General features: G+C 41.3%; 1 protein-coding gene across 1 annotated transcript in view; it reads right to left on the bottom strand.

Annotated features, from left to right (window-relative positions):
• FNTB (farnesyltransferase, CAAX box, beta) overlaps nt 1–22349 on the bottom strand; it is a 110108-nt gene that overhangs the window by 57013 nt on the left and 30746 nt on the right. The window contains exons 3-4 of the mRNA XM_036734340.1: nt 6915–6987; nt 5996–6087 (exon numbers count right to left, since the gene is read on the bottom strand). Coding sequence (XP_036590235.1) covers nt 5996–6087; nt 6915–6987 — 165 coding nt within the window. The remainder of the gene's footprint in view (nt 1–5995; nt 6088–6914; nt 6988–22349) is intronic.

Raw genomic sequence — 22349 nt, 5'->3', positions numbered from 1 at the left:
TTGGCATAAAACTGCTTTACAAGGTGGGAGCTCCATTACTTATACAAAAGTTGACTGAAATTTTCCAGGTTATATGGCAAGAGGACATTATCCCCCGGGAGGCCATTGTCCATCTCTATAAAGGCAAAGGAAACAGATTGTCCTGTGACAATCACGGAGGGGTGCAGGAAGGTTCTCCCTCTTAGTCACTGCTGGCAAGATTCTCGCCAGAGTCCTCCTTAATAGACTGATCCTTCACCTGGAAGATGGTCATCTGAGAGCCAGTGTGAGTTTAGAAAGGGCCAAGGAATGGTTGATACAATATTTGCTGCCCAACAACTCCAGGAGAAATGCCAAGAGGAGAACAGAGATCTGTACACATTTGTAGATCTGACCAAGGCCTTTGATACTGTCGGTCGTGAGGGTTCATGGAAAATTATGTCAAAATTTGATTGCCCAGAGAAGTTCATCAGTATCATATGTCAATTTCACAACAGCATGCTTGCCTGGGCTCTGGATAATGATGACACTCTCATGCCTTCCCAGTCACCAACGGTGTGAAACAAGGCTGTGTGCTTGCTCCCACGCTTTTTAGCATGATGTTTTCAGCCATGTTATCAAATGCCTTCAAGGAGGATGAACAGTGAGGTCAGCTATCCCACTGATGGTAAATTCTTTAACTTGAAAAGGCTATAAGCCAAGACCAAAGTAGAGAGACAAAAAAACAAAAAAAGGGGGGCAGTTAGGTGGTGCAATGAATAGAGAACCAGCCCTGGAGTCAGAAGGACCCAAGTTCAAATCTGGCCTCAGACACTTGACACACTTACTAGCTGTGTGACCTTGGGCAAGTCACTTAAGCCCAATTGCCCTGCCTTCCCCCTCAAAAAAAAAAAAAAAACCAAAGCGGAGGGAGTGTTGGTGCATGATTTTTTGTTTGCAGATGATTATGCACTCAATGCAGCCTCTGAAACTGAGATGCAACAAAGTATGGATCATTTCTCCGCTGCTTGTGCTAATTTTGGTCTAACAACACCAAGAAAACAAAAGTACTCCATCAGCCACCACCACAATACCCATACGTGGAACCACTGGTTACAGCATATGGAGAAGTTCTGAATGCTGTGGATAACTTCACTTACCTTGGCAGTATCTTTCTAGGTGTAATAGTAATTAAGGTGGGACTTTTTTACTGTTTTCTCTTTTGAAGCACTTATTTCATCAAGTGCCCTTGATGAGTCCAGCCTTTATTTCTCTGGTTAAATTAGGAGTCTTTGATGACCTCCTTGCCTCAAGGTAAAGCCTAGTTTACATGGGTTTGAGTCACATGTTTTTGACACTAGAGGCTTTTAGGCTACGTGGGTTTGAGTTGAATGTTTGTGACACTTTTAGGTCACAAGGGTGAGTTGCATGTTGTGATGCCCTTTGACCCTGAACAGAATATGTAAACTCAAGAGGTTGGTGTCTTCCCTTGGGGCTCTCAGTCACTGGAAGAGTGGCATGTTACTCTGGGCATGCCGTTGTAACTGCACCCCCCCGGCTTTGTTAACCCAGATGTTGGTTTGTATTTGGTCTGTTTATAATGTATGGTTGTAATTTGTTTGTATTTGCTCTGAAGTTCAGGTTGCTGGCTTTTATTCCTGAACTAAAAATGATATTTGTACGTTGGATTAAAGTGAGATTGTTAACCCCTTAAAGTTACTTTCCTTAGTAAAGCAGATCAAAAGAACCTGTGCTGGCAGCTCTTGTTCCTGGACCTGGGTAGGTCTTTCACCCCAACAACAGCTGCTAGCCAAACTGTTGCTACACTAGGGATGTACACATTGATAATGAGGTTGATACCCACATTGCCAGAGCTATCTTCAGTGTTTGAGAGGCTCTGAAGGGAAGTGTAGAAGAGAAGAGTGCCTAACAAACTGAAGGTCTACAGAGCCATTGTGCTGACTCCACTGTTGTATGCCTGTGAAACCTGGATACTATGCCAGCACCATGCCAGGAAACTGAATCATTTCCATTTGAATTGTCATAGGAGGATTCTGAAGATTCCCTGGCAGGACAAGATACCAGACACTGAGTTCCTTTCTTGAACTAAACTGCCAGGCATTCAAACTCTACAGCAGAGAGCATAACTCTGATGGGCTGGCCACACTGTTCGAATGCCAAATGTATACTTGCTTAAAAGACTATTTTATGGAGAACCCACACAGGGCAAGTGCTCACATGGTGGTCACAAGAAGCCATACAAGGACACTCTCAAGGTCTCTCTTAAGAACTTCGGAATTTATTGTGTGACATGGGAGACACTGGCACAGACTGCTTAGCATGGCATACCCTCATCAGAGAAGGTGCTGTGTACTCTATGAACAAAGCAGAATTGAAGTAGCTCAAAAGAAACGCGAGATGCACAAATTTAGAGAATCCACTCCAAATGTTCACATGGAGTATTTGTGCCCGACCTGTGGCAGAGCATTCCAAGGTCATATTGGTATGATCAGCCACAGTGGGACACATTGTAACTTGACTCTAACATAGTGATGTCATTTTGGTCCTCTTCAAGAACGAAGGACAATGACCATCTCTCATATAATCCCCCTTTTTTCCTCTGATAGTGCCACCACCCTTGGTACTAACCCTTAGCACCTCATACTTGATCACTGCAATAATCTTCTAGTTGATCCCCCTGCCTAAAATCTCTCCCCATTAGTCTTACTCTCAGCTGATCTTCCTAAAGCACAAATATGACCATATCACACACCCTTGTGCCCCCACCCAATTCAATAAACTCCAGCAGTTTTCCTTTTATTGGGGATTTGTTCTATCAAGTTTGGATTCAGTCAAAGGGCCACAAATGAGGACCTAAAGGGCCACATGTGGCCTCAGAGCTGAAGGTTCCCCACCCCTGCACCAGACTATGAGCTCCCTAAGAATGGGGACTGTCTTTTGCCTTTTTTTGTATCCCCAGTACTTAGCACAGTACCTGGCACACAGTAGGTGCTTATAAATGCTTGTGACTAATTGGGTTTTAAACAATGGTTCTTTAAACCAAGACTAGCTCAACACAGTGACACTATTATACAACTGGCAATATTAGTCCAGTGTCACAAAGGTTTGTTTAATGACAGAATAATTAAGAAACTCAAATGTGAATAATTCTGTACTTTACATTTAAAGGGGTAGTTAGGTGGCACAATGGATAGCGTGCCAGGCCTGGAGTCGGGAAGACCTGAGTTCAAATCAGCCTCAGACACTTACAAGCTGTGTGATCCAGGGCAAGTCACTTAACCCTATTTGCTTCAGTTTCCTCATCTGTAAAATGAGCTGGAGAAGGAAATGGCAAACCACTCCGGTATCTCTGCCAAGAAAAGCCCAACTGGGGCAATGAAGAGTCAGACACGACTGAAACAACTAAACAACAATAGATATAAAAACATTATAACTTGATTACACTCCCCTTGAAATGCAGGACAGATGCTCTACCTACTACTAAGTCCTGTTATCTCTGTTCCCCAGACATAGGACCTGGCGAGAACAATGCTGACCACCAGAGGGAACCCAAGTTGTTCTTAAAACGTAACAGACGCTCAGCAGTGAATGAAATATAAAATTAAGAGAAAAAATATTATTTCTGGCAGGAACAAAATCCTATAAATAAAAGCTACTTTCCAATGGCTAAAATCTGAGCCCAATTCTAATACTACTCTTCTGAAATAAAAACTCAATTAAGAATTTATTTGCTACACATTTTTCTCATATACAAAATCACAAATTTAAAATAATATGAAAATTTCCTGTTCTCTAATTAAAACAAAGAGTTAGTTACAAGGAAAGAATAATTGTTTAACATACATATATGCACACACATACACAATTTCCCAGATCAGGCAGTCAGGACAATGCATACCTAGCTCACTAGCTGGAATTACCATAGACCATGTCCCTTCTAGGCTCAAAACAAAATGCATTATTGGAAAGTGTGTACAACTCTTAGTCTGTGTAATTTTCATTCAGAAGGGTCATATCTAAGGTTAATGAGGAAGTTGTGGAATAGCAATTCCCAGATGACAAACATGAAATGGCTTGGAATTCAACTAAGTGGCTAACGTTACTATACTCTAGTTGGGCCAGGACACAGAAAGAACACAAGAGAAGACTTCTACTACTTTATTTCCTAGGAGAAGCCAAGTAATTTGCACAATTATAGGACACTAAATACGCCATCTAGAAAAAAATGTTCAGATCTAATTTATACCCTCCTCCTCCTCTTTTATGTCCTTAGCTCCAGCCAGATTCTACTCTGATTTGATCCACTCCATCAGAAATTCACACCGAAGTCTGATAATTGCATTCTGGTTTTTAAAAAAAATTTCATACATAGATTAGCATGTTGCCGTACAGTGCTTCATTGCCATTTGAAAGAAATAATGTCATTCACACACCCCAACTGGTATTTTAAAAGCACATGGGCATTTATTTTGACAAATAAATCCTTGTTATTTCAGAAGTTCTGCCAACTCCACTTCCACTGTTAAAAGAAATTTGGCCCATAGCATCCTCATGATGGTGGAGACAATGTAGATTGTTTTACTCCCCCTCAGAAAGGATTTGTTCAAAGTGCAATTCCTTACTATCCCCACCATCCGCATTCATCACAAGACACCCTACACCCAGGAAAGCAAGAATGGGAGGTTATTGTTGAGAAAGAAAGAATGAGACAATGTGCAGTTCTGTTCTTGTGGCATGACAATGTGACCTAGGCCAGGGCACCGGCTGGGCTCCATGTATCCTGGCACAGCTGCCTCCACTTGATGCATAATAATGAACCTGGCTAGAGAGCCTTTCCATTCCTGAATCCTGTAACTCAAAGTCTCAAAGAGTACATATTGGACTAGATGATACCAAAGGTCCCTCCCCAGTTGTAACAGTCTAAAAAACTACAACTGGTCTTCCTCAAAGGAAAGTACCAAATACAATTCCTGACTCTTCCTTTTTAATTAGGGATAAAAATTTTAAAAAAACCTCCCAAGATTGCAGAAGAACTCATTTTTCTCTTCTCCAAAATATAATCAGTGGGAATATTATAATAAAAAGTATCAAACACAGAACACCAACTGCACAAAACACTAAGGAAAACTCACAATTTCTTAAGTCTCCAATTACGCATTGGAACATTTAAGAAAATCATGAATAAAGGGTCTGTTACAGAGGAGTTTGACCACCAGTGTACTATTAAATACAGTTACCAGCAAGGTTATTACCACTTTCCTAAAGTGAGAGTTATTATAGGGACAGACTATACTTAGGGAAGAATAAAGGATCTGTTCACTGGTAGTTGGGAGAACTTCCCCAAAGAAGCCAAGCTTTGATACAAACCCTAGAATTAGAGAATCTTATTATTTTAAAGGTCATACAGTTCAATTTCCTTTCATATAGTAATCTCCATTATAATATTACCAAAAGAGATGATCTTATCCTGAGCCCCTACTTGAATTCTACCAGTGACTATGAAACACATTACCTATTTTCCACCAAGATCATGATTTTTTACTCAAATAATCAGAGCTGATGACCAATTCACTTCTTAAAGACCGCTAGCTGGTCAAGTGATTAGGCCAGAGGGGCAGCTAGGTGGCACAGTGAATAGAGCACCGGCCCTCAAGTCAGGAGAACCTGAGTTCAAATCTGACCTCCAACACTTGACACACTAGCCTTGTGACCTTGGGCAAGTCACTTAACCCCATTTGCCCTGCCTTCCTCCCTCCAAAAGAAATTTTTTTTTTTTTAAAAAGAGATCAGGCCAGAGAATAAGCCAAAACCCTCCTGTTGGATTCCTCAATTTTGGATTACCTAAAAATCCACTTGGGCCTTTGAAAAAGAGAATTTTAGAAAGTTCCTAAATGTCAAGGAAGAGGCAAAATTTTCTTCTATAATCTCCTGACTCTTCATTTAAAAAAAAGAAATTCAAATAAAATTAAGAAGAGAGCCCAAAAGCCAAATTTAAGGAGACTAAAGCCAAACTCACTCTGAAGCCACCGACTCAGGAATGGGTTCATCAAGCAGCTCCAAGCTGTGCAGGATCCAATAACAGAGCCAGGGGCGGCTAGCATCCAGACACTGTGAGATGGACAGAGAAGAAAACATATTTCCTATTCATACTACTCTAAGACACTGCTGACATGGTATCTTCTGTCTCACTCCAACCAGCCTGGTAAGGGAGAGGGTATTCTACTGATAAGAATCAATAACTGAAGGAGAAGGGCTTTAGAGAGCTGTGGCCTTGGCCAGGAGCTGATATAAGTAACAAAGGAATAATACACCAATGGATTTCACCATAAACCTAGTAGTTCCTCAACCAGCAGTAAGTGAACTCAAAACGCTAAGGGAAAACAAAAACTTGTTCACATTCTTGCTGGCAGTATTGGGAGGCAGTGGGCAGGAAAGGAGCTTTCTGATGTTATCATCAAACAGGCCCAACACAAAAAATAACATCAGAAAAGTATTTGAAATATTTAATAGGATGAAGCAGGGCAAAAAGTTCATATCCAAAATAAAAGGACAACAGAGGAAGGATACCAAAAAGTCCATGATACTCTGAAATTTAGCCGGACACCAAAAAGGCTCCTAGTTTTTGTTTTTGTTTTCAATCTGAAAACCAGGGCAGCCTGCCCAGACAGAATACCTGGTCCCAGATATTCTTTGGAAGCTACATGAGGAAAGGAAGTGGATCAACAACCTGGCTTACTCCCATAAAGGAGGTAGGTATATGGGAACTACAATGACAATCCTACAACGAGAACAATACAGGTACACCAGACAACCTTGGAAAAGACAATTTCACAATGCTTTTAGCAAGTAAAAAGAGAGCAGGGAATCTTATCTGATTATTGGTCTGGTCAGTTGGAAAAGTTTGAAATTCAGTGCTCCTGAGCCGATATATTTACCTCATAGGCATCCGTCAGCTGTCGAAGGCCTCTTTTCAAATAATGGAAGTGCTTCTCTCGATGAAGAATAAGTCTGGAAAGACAAAGAGCTTATTATAAATAAGCCTTCTATGGAAGCTTTACATGAATAGTCCCCTTCCCCCAACAGTTAAACATACACATACTCTCTTCCCTTCACCATGGTCATAAAATAAATAACCTGTTCCTTTTATAGCCCTAAAACGTAGCTAAATTTTAATATGAAAGCAAAAAAAAAAAAAAAAAGGAAACAAACAGGGTGCCCATCAATTGGAGAATGGCTGAACAAACTGTAGCACATGAATGTAATGGAATATTACTGTGGCCTAAGAAATGACAAATATGAGAAAGTCAGAGAAATAAGGGAAGGCTTGTATGAACTGATGCAGAGTAAAGAAAGAAAAACCAGGATGATAATCTATACAATGATTACGATAACGTAAACAAAAAGGCAACAAAATTCAGATTGAATGCAATGACCAACTGCGGCTCAGGAGAACCGAGGTGAAGAACTACAGGTGAAGCAGGTTGTACACACTATCAGATGAGGTAGTTTTGCTACTTTGCTTAACTATGTTACTTTGTTACAAGAGAGAATTCAAGAAGGGGAGACGGATAGGAGCATGTGTCAGAAGATGACTGCATTGTAAAAAATAAAAGGAGTCAATAAAACTATTTTTAAAAGACAAAAGACCAACATTGTGTCTCAAACAGTCCACTGTCCTATAGCTGGCAAGCTCTTCCCTCCAACTTAGAATCCCTGTAATCCAGAGTAGTTGCCTGACTGGCTGAAGGCCTCTACTCCTGCTACCATCCCCTGCTCCCTCATAACCCATTCCAGCTCAACATGCCCACTCTCCCCTCTTTCCAATGTGTCCTAAAGAAACTCCATTCTACAGTTAACAAACTGTCCTTCATGTTAGGACTTCTCTTTTCACATACCTTACATCTTTTTGCATTCATAGAAATCTGGTTACTCTTAAGGAAACACTGCATCCCTGGCTACCCTCTCGAGTACTGATAATACTTTCTTTTATGCTCCCAAATATACAGTCCAGGAGAAGGAAAAGGCACAGATAGAACGATGCTCCTCACAGCCACCTCCAGACCCTCCCTTACACCTTCCATCATTTAGCAATTTCACCTCCTTTGAAAGTCACTCCATCTGCTTCTATCTAGATCCTAGTTCCAGTTCAGTGCTGGGCTCATAGTTTTCCTCCCCACTACAACTGCTGCCCATATACTTCAAATTGCATGTTGATGCATATATTAGGAAGGCAGAATTTATGATTTCAAAGAGAATCTCATATGTGCCTAAAAGGTCCGGAACCGCAGGATATAAGGAATTCTCTAGGCAGAAGGCAGGAGAACTAAAGCATGTATTTACACTCCACAATAACAAGCCCACAAACCAGCGTCCCCATTTTGATATTTTCATCAAAAGCTTCCAGGCCCAATAAGTCCACCTTACAAGGGTAACCAGAAGGCCACAGAGAAGCGAGATGGTATAAGGCAAAATCGTATACATGCTTCCCCTCTACGGTAAGAAGATTACCCACTAGCCTCTAGTCAGCTCTGCTACCGGCAGCTCAGCTTCGGCTGTAGGTGTCTCTGGCTCCAACCGGAAAAGGAGGGGAGGATCTTCAAGCTGTCCTCTCCCCTCTTATAGAGTTTTTGACATCATCAAACGCCGCCTGAACGACCAGGGCCGATTGGTTCTTGACTTGGCCCTTCCCCCTAGCGTAGACCACGTTAACACACTTCCCCTCAGCCAGCCCCACGACTCATCACACAGGAAGCTCTGGTCCTGCCCTGGAAGAGCAAGCCCCAGGGTCCAGGGAAGCTCAACGAGGCAAGCTGAGTCATTCAAAGAAAACAAAGTCCATTCTGGCTACACTCCACCCCTCACAATGTTCTAGGATGCACAATCCAATCATAATTCAAATTAAATTATATCCTAGAACATTGTGATCCAATTATGCAGGAAACTAAAACATCATTCACAATAAAGCAAAACATATCATTCAGTGACATTCCCAAATATTGGTTTACAATTCAAATGTGATCCACCCCTAGATCCCAGCCAGATAATCTCTTCAATCAATCATCCCAAAATAATTATTAATAATTCAAATGTCCACCCCTAGATCTTCGTATCCATTACATAGGATCAATAATATCATAACAATAAAACAATATACCAAGGATAACACAAAATAAGTACACAGAACACTATCATCATTCCCCCCCTCAAACAATTGGGGCTCAAAATCTTGGGGTAATGGGTGAAGGTCTCATTTTCCATAGCTTCTTCTTGCTGATATTGGATGTAGAGGTGTCCCTGCCCCAAAGAGTCCCATTCCAGAGTTCAGTTCTTTAGCGAGCTGGCAGGAATTCCAAGAATGCTACGTACTTAGGCAGTCACCGGAAACTGCAGGGTGCTTAAACCTGCAGGAGACAGAACTTGCGACAAGGTTAACTAAAACAGAGAACAAAAAGAGTAGGCAAGTATGGGCTATTATCCTTTAAATAAAATCATCTCCAGTTTAGTTGAAATTTCAGTTATGCAGAGATCCAATATCAGAGCCAAACTCAGATGGGAAATGTTTCTTTTTAAACGGAACACAATGAGGAAACTAAGCCAAGAAGATCCCACCCTAGATGGAGACCAGGATTGTCCTCCCAGCCTTTCCCCAGATGTACAAGGGAAACCAGGAGGATCCCATCCTAGAGAGACTAGGATTGTCCTCCCAGACTTTCCCCAGATGTACAAGCTTTCATCCGTTAATCACACAAAGTCACCTTCCCTCTGAGTGGCTTGTGTCAATTACCAGCATCAGCCATACCTGTGGGGTCCGTGAATCTAATATTATAGCCCTATTCACGGTAAAATATATGGTTCAGGGGCACGATTTGGTAATTATCTTCACCTGAATAGACAACTGTTACAGTGTTGTTCTTCGCGTGGGCTATGACTTCTGCAGCCTTTGGAATATCATCTGGCTTCCGTTTTACCCATACCTTAGCTCCCAACTTTATTCTATCAATGGAGCAAGCCCCTTTTGCCCCTCTAGTAGTTATTTTGGGAGGAGGGTCAGTTTTCACAAAGGGTATTTTTTCACAGGGGATAATAATCACTTGAACTATCCTATCATTCCTACCAAATTGTACAGGTTTTTCACCCAAATTCTGCAGTGTCACAACAATTTCTTTTTGATAATTCGAATCTATCACTCCAGCCAATACATGTACTCCTTGAGCTGCTAATCCTGGTTTAGGTAATATCTGTCCAAAATGATTCTTGGGGATTCTCATACATACTCCAGTAGGGGTTTTTCTTATCTCTTTCCTATTCAACCTAAAATTCTCTATACAATGTAAATCATATCCTGCCGAACCAGGTGTTCCTGGACATGGTAGGGGGACATCTTCCCTCACAGTCCAAAATTCAATATTTTGGATCTCACGTGTTTGCTGTTCTCTAATCTGCAAATTTGGGGTCATCATTCTGGCTAGAGGTGTACTCCCCCCTAAGGGCCTATTATTCAAATTACATAAGGCAATAGACAAATTATCCTTCCCATGTAGATATGAATTATTAGAGCTTAATTTTCTCAGCTGTTCTTTCAACAATCCATTCATTCTTTCAATCAGCCCAGATGCTTGTGGGTAATATGGAATATGATATATCCATTCTATATTGTTCAACACGCAATATCTTTTCACTTCTTTGCCCTTGAAATGTGACCCATTGTCACTTTGAATCGGCATTGGGGTTCCATAGTATAAACTTACAATATCTAGGGTTTTACAGGTGTTTTTCTGAGTTGCGTCCTTATAAGGACAAGCCACTAGTACACCTGAATAGGTGTCAACACACATACATACCTATTTACATCCTTTATCCTGGGGTAGTGGGCCAATATAATCTATCTGCCAAATTTGGGCTGGAACATTTCCCCTTGCTATTTCTCCAGTAACTATCCTAGGAAGAGTTCGTTCTTTTTCTAATTGACATATACAACACCCCTCTGTTATTTGTTTTAACAACGCATGAGAGATACTGATACCTTGATCCTGTGCCCATCGGTGGGTGGCCTGGACCCCTAAATGGCCGGCGGTCTGGTGGACCCATCTTGCTAAGGCTGAGTCATCAGTTGGAGTTGGAGTAGGGGCAATACATTCAGTGGCAATCTTTGCTAGTCGATCCGCATGTGCATTGTACTCACGCTCTGGTGTGGTCAGGGTCGCGTGAGCATCAACATGAAAAACTGACAAATCCGTAACCAAAGACATGTCCCATATATTTTCCCATAACTCTTTACCCCAAACTTGTTTGCCATGAATCTCCCAATTCTGATTCCTCCATATAGGCATCCAAGTAGCTAATCCATTAGCTACCGCCCATGAATCAGTAAATATATGACACTGTCCTCCCTTCTCCATTCTGATGGCCTGATGTACTGCCACCAGTTCAGCATATTGGCTACTTCCCCCTATCCCAGAACTTTCCAGAGTTCGTCTAGTACAGGGGTTATAGGCTACTGCTTTCCAATGTCTCTTCTGTCCTAAATATTTTGCTGTCCCGTCAGTAAACCAAGCGTGTTTCTTCTGTTCTACACTTAGTCCATCATACCCATTATTCCATTTCACTAAGGATGGCACCATCTGTTGCTTAGATTCAATGGGTTTTTCATTTCTCTCAGTGCCAATGTTCGCCACCGATTCATGTAAAGCAGAAACTCCACTTTTGCCTGCTCTGGACCTATTCTGAATATACCACTTCCATTTGATTATGCTCGCCTCTTGTGCATGTCCAATTCTGTGAGAAGCTGGGGTACTCATTACTCAAGTCATAATTGGAATTCCAGGCCTTAATATCACTTCATGACCCAGGGTTAGTTGCTCAGTTTCTACTAAAGCCCAATATGCAGCTAACAGCTGCTTCTCAAAAGGTGTATACTGCACTCCAGATGAGGGCAGTTTCCTTGACCAAAAGCCTAAAGGTACACTTCGGCTCTGTTGTTTTTGCCACAGACTCCAATTTGCATAGTCATCTTGTACAGTCACTTGTAACTCCACTGGCCCATTTTGCATAGGCCATAAGTCCAGAGTTAATTGTATAGCAGCCTTTGCTTCCTCAAAAGCTCTACTTTGTTCAAGGCCCCAGTCGAATTCATATTTCTTTCTGGTGACTTTATACAAGGGTTTTAAAATCTGTCCCAAATGTGGGATGTGGTGTCTCCAATAACCAAATAGCCCTATGAACTTTTGGGCCTCTTTCTTATTAGTAGGGGTGGGAAAATCCTGAATTTTTTGTCGAGCTTGTGGGAGAATTTCTCGCAGTCCTCTATTCCACTGTATCCCCAAGAATTTTACAGTTTGAGCTGGCCCCTGAACCTTTGCGGGGTTGATTTCCCATCCTTTGCTTTTCATATGGTCAGTTAATAATGCTAAACTCTCCTCCACTTCTTTTATATTCTTTCCCTGTATCATGATATCATCTATGTAATGTGTAAGCTGTACACCAGGTAGCTTTAATTCATCCAAATGCTCAGCTACAATCCTGTGGCAAATAGTTGGGCTATGAATATATCCTTGTGGCAGGCGTGTAAATGTATACTGTCGGCCTTGCCAAGTAAAAGCAAACTGGTTCCATTGCTTGGGGTCTATTGGGATCGTAAAGAAGGCATTGGCCAAATCAATAACTGCATAACAAGTCCCTTCATGCTTTTGTATTCTCTCTATTAAAGTAACCGTGTCTGGAACAGCAGCATACAAGGGAGGAGTCACTTTGTTCAGCTGTCTATAATCTACTGTCATCCTCCATGTCCCATCTGACTTTCGGACTGGCCAGACAGGCTTGTTCCATTGAGTAGTTGTAGGGACTAACACTCCTGCCTCAACACATTCTCTTATAGTGTTGGCAATTTCATTTTGCCCACCTGGCACACGATATTGCCTCAAAGTAACTACTTGGGAAGGTTCGGGCAAAGTGATTGGATCCATCTTGATTTTCCCCACTAAGACTGCATTAATGCCTATTTTCCTCACAGCAAATTGGTATTTCCCTTCAGGTAAATTTAAGGTCATACCCTTCAAAATGTCTATTCCAATGATGTATTCAGGAATAGGCACAATAACCACACTATATTCTTTCTTGGGCAACTGTCCAATTTTCATCATCAATTTAACTTGTCTGGCTGATATTTCAGTCCCTCCTAGTCCTGTGATGGTAATAGGAGTTCCATGGCTGAATTTGTCTGGATTCCCATAGATAAGGGTGGCCTCGGCCCCAGTGTCTATTAATGCCCTAGTTACTGTACTTGACCCATTTTTCCAATATATGGTCAAGTTAATGTGAGGTCTGCAATTCAGCTTACGTATTTCCTTAATTTGGGCTGGGGCCTGGCCTGTTTCCTAGTATTCCCTGGCATGTGATTCACTTGGGTATGAAGGTTCACCATCTGTAGCATTTGCAGGAGCAGTTCTTATTTCCCTATCTCTCCTGTTATCGAGTCCTTTATCTCGGTACATCCTGTACAATTCATTGGTTGGAATGCCATCTATCATTTCAAAACCTACCCCTGCTCTCAATAGAGCAGTGAACATTTCTTTTCTTGTCACTCCATTTTGGCGCCAAGTTTGCTGGCTATTCACCCTTCTCTCTCGAGATCTATCCCTTCCCCAGTCTCCTAAGTCATGTAACTGTAAAATCTTATTTATCACCTCTGTAAGATGGGTCCCTACTTCCCCAAGCAACAGATTCAAAATTAGTTGTTTATAAGCAGGGGGAGCTGTCCTAATTATTAAATTCCTATGAGGGACTCCTATGGGATCATTGTAATATTTGTCTGCAGTTCCTGTCATAATAGCAGTCTTCATTACCTCCTCCTTTAGTCTCATGATACAATCTTTAAGTGAATACCAGGGTCTGTGCTCAGTGGGCCACATAGAATCATTAGTATATCTCTTATTGCATCCCGCAGCAGCTAATGCCAACAGAGTAGTCCTGCTAGCATCATCTCCTCGCTGATGATGTTCCCTAAAAGCTTGCTGAACTAGAGCATCGTGGCTGATACCTATGAATCTCATACAGTCCCTCTTACCTACTAATATTCCACCGGCCCCTTGATCACTGAGCCTTACCATCCAAGATATTAATGGTTCTCCTACTCTTTGGCTGAATCTACTCAAAATATCTATGACCTCTTGTGGTGAGAAATCTTCCTGAAATTCCCTCGTAACTAAATTGCCACCTCAGGTTTCTGTCCTCCTCCTCTCTACAGGACGAACGCTTGTCTGAGTATTTAACCATCTCCCATTCTCTGTGCGAGGGATGTCCTGAACCCTAGTAGCGTTTTCTGTCTCAGCCCCTAACATTGTCTCATTTTCCCCCCACTCGCTTCCCCTGCCACCATGGCAAGGACAAAGCAGGCAGTCAGGCTTGGTCTGGGCTGAGTTGGGATGCACTCTTGGCTTATTTGGCCTCCTGTTGCTCCTAGCCATATTAATAGAAAAGTTCTCATCTGAGTCAGTGGGTTCTTGAGCAGCAATTTGTTCTCCTGCTATCTGAGATTCCCCTTCTTGCTGTGGGGTAGGAGTGCCCCCATCTCTTTCACTTAATCTCAATCTTTCATATACTAGCCAGTAGGCTGATAACACTATCCAGCTTTGCCTAGATAGTGATGCCCCTGACTGAATCCCAACCTCTTGTAAACACCTTTCCAAATCCTTAGGATCTCCTCTCTGTAGCCTTGGTTCCCAGTTTTCACAGGGTCCAGCTTTTTTAGCCAATCCCTTTGCTAAGGAGGAATAAAATGGATCCTCCCACCCTGGGATATTCATCTCTTCCTCTGAAGTTCTTCTGCTTCTGAACAGAGATCTTATATCTAGCGATCCCATCCACCTCGTCGCCAAATATATTAGGAAGGCAGAATTTATGATTTCAAAGAGAATCTCATATGTGCCTAAAAGGTCCGGAACCGCAGGATATAAGGAATTCTCTAGGCAGAAGGCAGGAGAACTAAAGCATGTATTTACACTCCACAATAACAAGCCCACAAACCAGCATCCCCATTTTGATATTTTCATCAAAAGCTTCCAGGCCCAATAAGTCCACCTTACAAGGGTAACCAGAAGGCCACAGAGAAGCGAGATGGTATAAGGCAAAATCGTATACATGCTTCCCCTCTACGGTAAGAAGATTACCCACTAGCCTCTAGTCAGCTCTGCTACCGGCAGCTCAGCTTCGGCTGTAGGTGTCTCTGGCTCCAACTGGAAAAGGAAGGGAGGATCTTCAAGCTGTCCTCTCCCCTCTTATAGAGTTTTTGACATCATCAAACGCCGCCTGAACGACCAGGGCCGATTGGTTCTTGACTTGGCCCTTCCCCCTAGCGTAGACCACGTTAACATACTTCCCCTCAGCCAGCCCCACGACTCATCACACAGGAAGCTCTGGTCCTGCCCCGGAAGAGCAAGCCCCAGGGTCCAGGGAAGCTCAACGAGGCAAGCTGAGTCATTCAAAGAAAACAAAGTCCATTCTGGCTACAATGCATGACTCTCAGTTTATCAATGTTCTCCATTCTCATTATGGTCATACCTTGAATTCATCGTCATGGCCACTATGCATAATTTTTAAATTTCTCTTTCTTGACCATAACCCTCCTCTCCCTTCACTGTCTCTCTGTGCTTCATCCCTCCTGAAATCATTCTCCAACCCTCCCCACATCTCCAGTTATGCCACCTGCTCCTTGTCTTCCCAGGCGGTGCAACCATCAGCTCTGCTCTGGCCTCTATTCCTTCCCTTTGAAATCTTTCTTTTCTTTTTCTTTAATTTTTAAATTTATTTTAATTTTCAATTTCAGATTTTTCTCCTTCCCCTACCCATTGTGAGAAGGAAGGAAACACAAAACCCATTACAAATATAAAGTCATGCAAAATAACCTTTAAAATCTTGACCCTAATTACAGTCAAATTTATACTGTCCTCTATCCTTGAGTCCCTTGCTCCCTTGTCTTATCACCCTTATCCCTTTCCAAACCCTAACCCTAGATTACTTTTACCACTCTCTCTGGCTTCCTACTGTGCTACTGCTGAATGCCATTCAAGGAACTCACAGTATTTATTTATTATTTGTGCCACATGTTTTACTGAAAAAAAATTGAGACATCACAAGCTTCCTCTTCTCTCCCATTTCTATACCCCAAATCCCTTCAATGTTCTCATTTATTTTCCTTTTCTCCCATGGCAGGAGATGTGACCCTTCTGCTTAGGCCCTTGATCCTGTCTCCTCCAGCAGATTGCCCCTTTGACCATCGCTTCTCTCTCCCTAATTTTCAATCATCTCTCTTTCCCAGTTAGCTCCTTTCTTGAGGCCTAAAAATACAGCCAAATGTCCCCCACCTAGATCCTTTAAAAAACCTCACTTGACCCTAGCATCTCCTCAGAGCATTGTCCTTGCTCTCTTTTCCCTTTCATAGCCAAACTCCTAGACAACAAAGAAAGTTGTCTGTACTCTGTTTCTGCTTTCTCATCTCCATTTCATTTTTCAACTCATCTGACTTCAGACTCCACCACTTATCTGAAAACTAGTCCCTCCAAAGTCACCAATAATCTCTTTATTGCTAAATGTAGAAAGCTTTCCTTAATCTTCATTATTCTTAACATCTTGGCAGCATTTGACACTGTTGAATGCCTTGATTCTCATGGGTATTTTTCCCTCTCTGAGTTTCAATGACTTGGCTCATTACTCTTCTCCTCCTAGCAGATCAACATCATCTATTTCCTTTGTAGGCTAATAATCTATTAATGGCTATACCCCAGAGTTCTATCCTATCTTCCAACTCCACTCTCTATATAACTTTCTTACCAAGACATCTTTTCAAACTAATTGACTCCAATGGATTCAACTACTGTCTTTTTGAAGACTTCCAAATTTACATACCTAGTCCTCATGTCTATCTAGCTCTCTCTAGTCTTCCATCTCCCACTGGCAGCTGGATTGTCTCCACCTAGATGGCCTTCAGGCAGATTTTTAAACAATACATCACAAACAAGTTTTCATTATGTTTCCCACCAAACTCACCCCCTCCGAATTTCCCTATTTCTGTCATGGGAAATGCCATTCTTCGAGTCAGACAGGTTTAGGGACCTAAGAATCATCCTCAACTCTTCATTCTTACATCCCACACCTAGCCAGCTGTCAAGCCTTATTGATTCTACCACTACAACATCTCTCAACGCTGTCCTCTTTTCTTTACACACATCACAATCACTCCAATTCATACCATCACTACTTCTAGCTCGAACCTTTCCAATTGTTTCCTAATAAACATTCAGCCCTTTCCAAATCCAACTTCCACACAACTGCCAAATTAGTATTCCTGAAGCACAAGTCGGATCATATCCTTCCATTGCTTAAGAAATTTCAGTGGCTCCTTTACTCTCTAGGACAAAATGCAAATTCCTCCATTTGGTATTTAAAGCCTCTCAAAGTCTGGTTCTAGCCCAAGTTTGTATGCTGATTACACATTACCCCCTCTCTCCCTGTTCTCAGTAACTCTGTATACCCAACATGGCTATCTCCCATGCCTGGCATGCTCTCCCTCCTCACTTCCAATTCTTGGAATTTATTACTCCTTTGAAGGCTCAGTTCAAGCAGTGACTCAAGTAGCACAAGACACCTTTCCTGATTCCCCCAGTTGTTAGTACTCTCCACACATCCCTCCTATGCCCCTCTCCCAAATTACTATGTATTTACTTTATCCATACTTTGCATTTACTTACCTGTGTACATGTTGTTTCCCCCTAGTAGAAATGTAAGCTCCTTGAGGACAGGGACTGTTTCATTTTTGTCTTTGTATCCCCAGCATCCAGCACAAAGCCTGGCACAAAGTAGGTGCTTAATAAATGCTAGTTGACAAACTTGGGCCTGGAGAAGTGTTAAGAAAATTCACCTCCCTGCCTGCTTTGCAGAGGTCAGGGATTATTGTATATACTGTTAGACTTGGCTGGTGTGTTGGTTAGTTTTGCTGAATTGTTTTTTCCCGCTTTTTAAATATTTGTTACAAGGGATAGTTTTGAGGGGAAGGACAGGGGGCAGGATACATTAAGAAATGAAGGTGATATAAAAACAAAAGATGAATAAAATATGATAAAATAAATGCTTGTTGAGTTGAATAAAAGCCACCTAGAGGTCATACTGGAGAACATATATGGGTGATACATAATAACTTCCTCTCTGCAGAGACTTTATTCTACTGCAGAAACTAATTTGTACTATGCAGCCAGCTAGAGACCACAATTCACAGGGCTTCTGGCTCTCCAGCTCAAGTTCCCTTTCTTATTCCAATGACAGAGCCATTAATGACTTTCTATGTCTTGTCTTTCTCTGCATTTTAAAGATATTCCTTCATAGAAGTTAAGAGTATTTCCTTGAGGTTTGTAGTGTTCACTATGACTACCCCTCAGTAATCCACCTATCATAACCTCATTGATATCTCATCTCCTAATTGCTAACCTAAAGCCAGACAGTCATGTTTTTTTGTTGTTTTGTTGTAGCCTGTAGCTTTCCTTGTATCTTATCAGTATCAGCATATTGGCCAAAAGCCTGTTACAATGTGCCACATCCAGTCTTATTCATAGATGGAACAGGTAGCATTCTCAGAATTTATGGCAAAGAAAAAAAAGCATTAAGGAAGAATTCAAAATGCTGAGTCAAGATTCTAAGATCTAAGTCTTAATCCAATAATGAAATGATGTGGGGCTTTTGTAAGGCAGTACTTCTGTGTCTGTAAAAGAGATCATCAAAAGAATTAGAGCTACATACCATTAGATTTTAAGACTACAGGAAAGAGAAATGATGCCTAATAACATCAAATAGCATTATATAATTCATCTACAAAATAATGATCTCAAAAGGTCTCATTATGCTTTAAGGTTCTATGAATCTAACTATAACAGGGAGAGGGGGAGGGAGCTTAGTTCAGTTTTTTATATCAGCCAAACTGGTAGGCCCATCAGAGTACAGTGCCCCTCTACATCTGCTTCCAATTAGATTATCTAGTTAAAAAGTAACAAAAAAAGGGAGAGGAAGGAAGAGCTCAGGCAGAGAGTGAAAGCAGAGGGAGTATCTTTACTGATGAAAGTGTCTGCTTCCAGAAAACTTTCCTAGTTTAATCCTCAATGGCACATTTCATTAGCATTTCTAATGCATACAAACTACACTTCAGGAGAACAATTAGTCCACTCTCCCTCTTCCAAACAAGGAGCCATAATTCTCTGCCTTTCTAATCTTCTACTAGTCTATTGAGGTGCTTCTCAGTCAGGGATAAACCAATCAGAAGCCTAAATAAATTTCTAATAAGCCTTGGCCCCTAAGCATGAATCGACACAATCTGCTCCTCGGGATTCTGAAACCAAAAAGAAGTATGAGAGCTTGAATTCCAAAGGCTCTTCCCACAACTGTCACCACACTTGCACAATCTAATCTTGTTGGATCAATTTCGATTTCATACCTTTCCACAATTCCTTCAGCTCCTGGGTTGTTCCTACACAAAATTTTAGAAAGCACAAAAAGATGTACTTAACCCTTCCCACACAATTGGCATTATCCTGATGAGTCTCACCATCCCCCAACAAAATTCCAAGCAAACTTTATGCTGGGAGGTCAGGACAGCCTGAGCAGGCCAGAGGAAACCTGCTGAGGAGTGGGAAATGCTTAGGAGACATACTGACAGAGTTTACTAAGATAATTCCTTAGCCTATTTCAACACAAGTAAAATTTTCATCAATGACTGTGGGCTAAAGGAAGAACTCCCATCAGCCACTTTAATTATTTTCACATCTGAAAAATCACTTACATTCTTTTTAAAAATAGCAATTTGTATATTATTCTACTAAAACTTTGTTTTTTTAAAAAATAATCCCTTAATAAATAAATAGAAAAGGTATGCATTCTCCTATGTATCTATCTGAAACACACAGAACAAAACAGAGAGCTACCATTGTTTCCTGATGCTCTTAATTATTCATATTATTAGTGTTTTCAGAATCTGTTTTTTTGATGGCTTAGGAAGAGTCTGGCAGGGGACTCCCAGATGAGTGAATGCTTGTTACTAAACTTTGGTCTACTGTATCACCTCGAAACAATGACAGTGCACCAAATAAACAAAAAGAAATTGTTACAGAACACATTTGGAGGGAACATTATCAGAAAGACCAAAAAATGAGTAAGCAAAAGAGATCTAATACAATGAATGGAGTAAAAGAAAGTTAGAAATCTCCAGAAGGAAAGAATGAGGCTGCCTCTCTGGAAGAGAGATTGGACATATCAATAACCATAACAGTAGTTTAGAATTATGATAAGAACTGTAAAGAAAGATCTTATAGCTAAAAGACTGAAAATAGGATCAATGAAGAAATTCAAGAAAATAAACATGAAAACTGACAAAGTAGAAAAGAATGTGGGAAATCTAACCCCATTTACTGAAGTCAGATACTTCAACATACCCAGTGATATCCCTGGCCTCATAGAAAGATCCTTCAATATACATACTGATGTCCCTCAAATACATAGCTTTCCAATTCAACAACTCTTTCTTCATGACCTACATCTTCACTCCACCTCAGTCGCCCAAAGGGATGGTCACATGGGATGCCAATTCTGTGATCTAATTTCTGATATTCTTCATTCTCACCATGATACATCTTCTGCTACCTAGAACCTCTCCACAAACATACCATCTCTTAATCCATCATTCCTGCTCTGAACTCATTACTCTCCATTCTAAAGCCTTGCCTCTAAGGTTGATCTATTCAAATATCCACTATGTTCTACCCTTGGATCCCTTTCCTCTCTGTGCTACTGCCACTCATTTTTTGCTAAATCCAATTCTGAGTTGCCTCACACCATCTACTTTCTCTGCTCCTAATTCAGGTGTAGCTCAAAGTTGCTAAAGTTACACCACCAGCATTCTAAATGCACTATTGAACTTATCTGATTTTACCTGGGCATTCAACTCTGCACAGCAATGCTTTTATTCTTCCCTGATGAACTTCTCACAGTGGCTGCTTGAAACTTCCTCTTGTCTACTTGAGACTCCTCCTTTACCTCTCCCTCTCGGCAGAGGGCTGTTTTGTACTTTACTGAGAAACAGAAGCTATCCATTGTGAATTCCCTCATCTCCCAACGTCAATCTTGTCCTTTGCTCCAGTATCTGAAGAGGTGTTGTTAGTCATTTTTCAGTCATGTGACCCCATTTGAGGTTTTCTTGGCAAAAATGGAGTGATCCAGCCCATTTTACAAGTGAGGACCTGAGCCAAACAAGGTTAAGTGACTTGGCCAGGGTCACACAGCTAGTAAGTGGCTGAATATGAATTCAGGAAGAGGGGTCTTTCTCATTCCAAGTCCAGGACTCTATCCACTGTGCCACCTAGCTGCCCATCTGAAGAGGTGGCCCCCTCCTTTCCAAGTGCAATTCCCCCTACTTGTGCCCTTGAGGCACTTTTCCACTTCAGACTCCTAAAGCTAGAGCTGGATATAATTCAGACATCAAGTAGTCCAACCCCCTTCATTTTACAGATGAGGAAACTAAGGCCCAGGGATGTTAAGTGACTCAAAAGTAGGACCTGAATCAAAGCCCTTTAGTTTTAGAAATAGCACTCTTCCTGGAAATGTTCTCCTTCAATCATTCCCTCAATTTCCAATCTCTCCATCTCTTATGGTTCTTTCTCTGCATTCTACAGTCAAGTCTAAGAAGTTCTTAACCTTAAAAAACCTTCACTTGACCTTGTCATTCCCCTGATAAGCTGATACAAGGCTATTTTCCTTTACAGTCAAACTCCAAGAAAGAGCTGAACATGCTTGCCATTTCTTCACATTCCATAACTTCTCAACCTACTCAAACCAATCTGGTTTCTGACCTCACTACTCAAACGAAACTGTTCTCACCTAGGTTACCAACAATCTCTTTACTACCAAATCTAATAACCCCTCTTCAGTTCTTATTCCACTTGAGTTCCTTACGCCTATTGACAGTCAACCACCCTTTTTGTTCTAAATAGTCTCTTCTCCTTTGCCTTTACATTTGACCACTCTTTTGGGCTCTTCCTAAATGTCTGACTGCTCCCCATTTCTTTAATTATCAATTATCTTGCACCTACTAAATACGATTTTCACACAAGACTCTGTCCTAGACCCTCTTTTTCTTCTACAAGTGATATCATCAGCTCTCATGTAAATGCTTACAACAACCAGATGATTCCCAAATTTATAATTTAGAACTCTGATTTTTCTCCTGAAGTCTAGATCCTCATCAGTAAATAAATGCCTGCTAGATAGGAATGTCTCATGGACATCTCAAATTCAAAATGTCCAAAGTGCAACTCATTTTCTCTTCTAAATTCATCAGCCCT

This window comes from Trichosurus vulpecula, chromosome 8, assembly GCF_011100635.1.
Source record: "Trichosurus vulpecula isolate mTriVul1 chromosome 8, mTriVul1.pri, whole genome shotgun sequence".
Taxonomy (NCBI): domain Eukaryota; kingdom Metazoa; phylum Chordata; class Mammalia; order Diprotodontia; family Phalangeridae; genus Trichosurus; species Trichosurus vulpecula.
Note: the sequence above shows the minus strand (reverse complement) of the source record. Positions and strands in the feature narration are given on the sequence as shown.